The sequence below is a fragment of the Polistes canadensis genome, unplaced genomic scaffold (genome assembly GCF_001313835.1).
Source record: "Polistes canadensis isolate GaletaPanama2010 unplaced genomic scaffold, ASM131383v1 scaffold_776, whole genome shotgun sequence".
Classification (NCBI taxonomy): Eukaryota; Metazoa; Arthropoda; class Insecta; order Hymenoptera; family Vespidae; genus Polistes; species Polistes canadensis.
The window spans coordinates 7,974-13,414 of record NW_014570323.1 but is presented as its reverse complement, the minus strand read 5'-3'; the positions used below and the strand labels follow the sequence as shown (position 1 = coordinate 13,414).

The window sequence follows — 5,441 nt, the reverse complement described above, 5'->3', positions numbered from 1 at the left end:
TATACACTATCGAGATTAGTCTTTGTTAGTGTACTTTCTACGAAATTAGGCAATAAAACAAATAACCCATGATGGCAAGATTCTTTTCTTTTTTTGCATAATTTTTCCACATTAGTGTCTCTTAAATCATCTTCGTCCAAGTCGAGCGAGGAGAAAATAAAGAATTTTACGTGTGATTGACAGTGCTTTCTGCTATATTTATCGAGTATATCAGTAACTATTAAATACTTTAACAAAGAAATTGACGAATCTATCTTCGTTCTTTGTAAATCAAATATACCATCGAGTTGTCCTATAGTTAAAGCTTCTTTAAATATTTTGTTAAAGCTTGCGGCTTTGCTTAAATCAACCTCTTGTCGAACAATGATCGTTGCTCCATATTCGCGCCATTTAAGGACCAAGTTTTCGTTATCTTGATTTGAAATATTAGAAACAATGATTAATTTTCTAGCTCCTTGTTCGATCATCCATTCGATCAGTACTTTTCCAAAGATATTRAAACCGTCGATAACGAGGTAGCATTTGTCGCTATGAAAGAAAAGTTGAGGAATGAAGTTAGAGAATTGTTTTTCTTCTTGCAAGTTGACTAAACCCTGTAAAAAAATACATTCGTATTAAAATTGTGAACAAATCGAACGTATTATTTCGTAAACTTTCTATATATTGAATTACTTTTCCGTAACGTTCACAAGCCTCAATTTTTCTATCTTCTGTTGCTCCCTGAATCATAATTCTTCGTGATATAATTGGTTTTATTGTCCCCGCCTGTAGAGCTTTTCTCATCAATTCCGCTGATTCTCTCTTTTTTCTTTGTGGTAACTTAATAAGATCTTGTAAACAGTAGCTGTATACACTTATGAACCGTATAAAATTAGATAGTGGTAATGAATTGTAATAAGGTCTTTTACAATCGTAAATCATTACTAAATGTTTTAAATTTTTAACAATGTTCAAACAATTTTCCATATCGTCTAAAATAGAATAATTTGCAACTACAAAATCAAAACCCTTGCTTTTCGTAATATTYATAATATTAATTCTATAATCTTCAACTTTGATGATATTAGACTGTGGTAAGCGTGGTCGCATCGACTCTATCACCCGTTTTTCTGCATCCGTTTCGTAAGTAGTGTAAACATCAAACTTATAAGATAAGGATAAATTAATGAGAGCCTGTCCTACGTCACTAGCACCATAATGTATTAATACAGTTTTAATTCGTTTAAACCTCCAAGTATCCGAATGCAAAATGCAGAAAGCTGCCAAATAGGCATGGGGAATTGTTGAAGCATCTTCGAAGCTCCAAGTGTCTGGAATAATCCAACTAAAATCTGGATCTGCTGAAATTTCATTACTTATAGTGAAATTATCAACTAGTCCCATTACTCTACGACCTTTYTCATCTATCCCTGAATATTCTGTAATAGATATTTGTGATTCTAGGCTGACATCATTTTTTAACCAGTATTCGTATACACCTAAGTCAAATGCAGAACATTTAACCCTAACAATCCTATTATTATTTTCTTTAATCAATGGTAATTTTTCCATCCATACTAAAGATCCTGATTTATTAATCTTTGCTTGCCAACGCATAGAAGAAGTAGACTTTACTCGCAATGGCATCCATCTGTATGTGCCCCATACTCCGTTTGGCGCTAATACATTTTCACGAAGATTGAGTTTTATTTGTGATTCATAGAATTCATTTTGGAAGGAGAATTTCGGTGCCTTAGCATCTTGGAGATCAAAAATTTGAAGTTTTTTGTACCCCTGCTCTCCTTTTATATCTCGAAGTATCTYAAATATATCATTATCGATAATTGTGTTAGCCACAAATATAACATTGTCATATTTTGAGTCTTGTAAGCAGATTTTTAACCGATCTAAACTGTTTTTGTTGTTATTAACGACAACAGTTTTTCCTAAATTTCTTTCTTTATTTAAAAGAAGAGCTGTACGACAAAGAGCAGTTTTTATTTTCAGGACGATGTTTAATCCCACACTTGTCAATACAGAAATCGCATTATCTTCCTCTATTGTTTCAATGATTGTAAATAAAAATGAATCCGTACCGAGAGTACTAATAAGTTTTCTTACATCGGTATAATGCGCGTTATATATAATCGTCAAAAAATAATTCTCATTATTAATCTGACAAAGTAATTCTCTAGCAATTAATTTTATATGGAAGTTTTTCATTGTCCTTCTTATAGCATTCTCGAGAAAATCCAAAATATTCTCATTTTTTTTCTTTGACTCATTCGTTAACAATATCTTTTTTTCACTGCTGATGCTAATATTTTTTGAAATTAATCCTATTACTGCGTTTAATACGTCGTCGATATCCATCGTTGTTTCATTAATATTCTGGATAAATCGAAGTTCCTCCGCAACAATTTTTAAGCTCCTGTTTTGAAATATTATTTCTTTAAATTGGATTCCACTCATTGTAATTCCGGGACAAGCAATTAGGTTTGCCCGCTTTTCAAACTTCATCGGTAAGGCTACGAAAAAATATTAATATAAATTATATAGTCTGTTAAACTATGATACATTCCGTTATTTTTTGTCAAAACATTTTTGATTTACGAGCATGTTAGGTGTAAAAACTATTTTAATGTCGTTCGAATAAAAATATAAGTATTGCCTGCTCGCATACTAGTCGTTTTTTGATTTAACTAATTGTCTATTGTAGTATTTCCTGATTGTAAATGTTAGTACTTAAACGTTAAAAACTAGCTGCTGATTATTGTTGTTAAGGAATCAGCCATAAGTAATGTATTATCAAAGCATAATTTAATAAATAATATTTGTTTTAATTTTTTATTCTTTGATTATAAATAAAGAGAATTGAAATTTATTTATTTTTAGTTAAAAAATGCTCTTAAGATTCTACACATTTATTTAAATTTTTATTTATGTGGTAAAGAGATTTTGAATAGTTTGAAAACTTTATTGTATTTTTATAACCACGAGTAAGTTAAAATATTAGGTTTCAAATGCTTACCATTGTTTTCTTTCATTTTTTCAGTTAATTGTTCCATGTCGATGACGAGTTTTTGTATCTTACTCGGTACCAATATATTTTTATTCTTACTGCTGATAATATGGACTTGAACTAATCCTTCTAGTAATAACTCCCAGTCTCTGCTCCATTTGAGCGTTCCATTAGAACACGATGTAGAGAGTCCGCTAATAATGTTGTCAGATTCTTCATACTGGTAACCATGTAAAAGTAGATTAGAGTAAATATTTTTTTCGTCTAAAATTTCCGTTTCTTCTTTTAGTAAAATGATTTCTGGTATATCTTCAATCTCTGTTTCTGCTAAGCGAATAGTTCCACAAGCTACCATAATTTCATCATTGGTTTTTACTTCAAATTTTCCTGAACCTGAAAATGTACATTATTTCACGATATATTTTAAAAATATTATATTTATAAAGAGAGAAGATTGCTATTTATACCTTTAAATATCATAATAATTAAATGAATTTTGCCGTTTCTAGGTACTTTTAGTAATTTATTGTGAATAATAATATTCTCGAGTATAAAAGAATTATCAGTTTTATTCGATATTAAATTCGAGTAAATATTCACAACCAACTTTAAATAGACAGCTGAAGAAATGATAACATTGCCGTTAAATTTAAAATTTCGTAAAAACTTGTTTTTATCTGATTTCAAATCTAATAGTTCTTCAATTTGTTTAGTTTCTCGAAATTTACTGCTTTCCACGTGCCTGTCAAACATACACAATAATATATATAATATAACATCTATTTAAGAAAAGTCTATTTTGTACTTACCAATCAGAACTGTGATCCCATCGGACAAGAGAAGAAATTGATGCAGTTTCTCTAGAAACAGGATAAGGAACTCTCTGATAAAGCTTTCCTGGCGTAATTTGAAATCCAAGATTATAAAGCTTTCCTAACGTGGATAAAAAAAGAGTTGCATTGTCCTTATGGCCTCGATTTGTTAATGATAAATTAATGCAACTACTGTCCAATGATTTTTTTAGAATTGCCTAATAAGTTAAAAGTGTTAGTAAATGTATTTAATTTAAAAAAATTTTATTAAAATATATTTTCTTATAAATAAACCTGTAGAAGTCCATGGGGTGAAATTTCGATCGTTATAGCGTCTTTTGGTAACATTGTTAATACTTCTTCGAATAAGACAGGAGAAAGGAGATTATCCGTATGATATTCCGGTGAAGAAAGTTGAGCTTTCATTAAATGCCACTCATTTTTCGGAAAAGACGTGCATATCCAACGTTTACTGCGATATTTTGGTTGAGGGATGACTTTTTTAAGGTATTCTAACAACTTTGGACCAGCTGGAGAAATGTACCGACTATGATAAGCAATGTTACCAGTTGGCACGGTTTTAGCAAATATTCCTTTTTTCTAAAAATGAAAAGTTATGATATTTTTAAAAATTTATTAGTAAAATTGTCTATATCAAAAAATCTACTAAGTATTACCTGTAATTCTTTCAAAAAAGAATTTATAGATTCGGTAGGTCCACTTATCGTAGAGCTTTCTGATCCGTTGTGACATGCAACGTCAATGTCTTCGGGTATAAGATCTTTAATCTGCTTGTAGCCAAGACCAACTGCAGCCATCGTTCCGTGTATCAAATCACTTTCTACTGAAGCCAAACCACGAGAAAGAGAGCTTAAAATCATTTCCTCAGCAGTAAAGCAACCATCTGCGTAAGAACAACCVAGCTCACCAACGGAATGCCCGATCATGTAATTCGGTTTAACGCCAACAGCGTATAGAGTATCCACCAGACCGATCTATGTAACAATTATTCGAAATTATTCATTTAAAAAAAAAGAAAAAATAAACAATGCTGAAGAGGAAACATTAGATATATTATTACTTGTATTGCTGCTATTCCCAGAAAGCAGTTTATAATATTATCGTATATTGTTGGATTTTTATCGCATATAATATGCAGAATATCGTAACCTCGAGGTCTTAAAACTTCATCACATTTTTTTATTGCTTTGGCAAAGATTGGTATTTTCATTAGCGATTCACCTAGAAGAGAATTTTACATTTATTATATAGGATGTAAAATTGTTTTATTTATTTAAATATAAAAATAGTAGTACCCATTCCAATCCATTGTGATCCCATCCCCGAAAAAACGAACCAGATCTCTCGAGATTTAGCTGACAAATTAGCTTGAACAATCTCTATCAAATGCTCTGAATCAGCTGCTTCAGAATCTGGAATTACTGCATACCCAGAATACGAAGAACGAGGAAATGGTTTCTCAGTAATATCAGTAATTAATTGAGCCAGCTCATCATCTCCTCTGCTCGATTTTAACTAAATGAAAAAATAATATAATTCACGATCATTTTACCTAATCAGTTTTGTCGTAAAATAAATATCTTACAATATTAAAGATCGACGATATC

General features: G+C 30.7%; 1 protein-coding gene across 1 annotated transcript; it reads right to left on the bottom strand.

Annotated features, from left to right (window-relative positions):
* Positions 1-3,325: 3,325 nt before the first annotated feature.
* Positions 3,326-5,208, bottom strand: LOC106792824 (fatty acid synthase-like). Its single transcript, XM_014759350.1, has 5 exons — positions 5,130-5,208; positions 4,895-5,055; positions 4,491-4,808; positions 4,276-4,413; positions 3,326-3,394 (listed from the first exon to the last, which is right to left on the bottom strand). The coding sequence occupies exons 1-5, from the start codon at positions 5,152-5,154 to the stop codon at positions 3,374-3,376; spliced, it is 663 nt and encodes a 220-aa protein (XP_014614836.1). The 5' UTR covers positions 5,155-5,208; the 3' UTR covers positions 3,326-3,373.
* Positions 5,209-5,441: the final 233 nt, after the last annotated feature.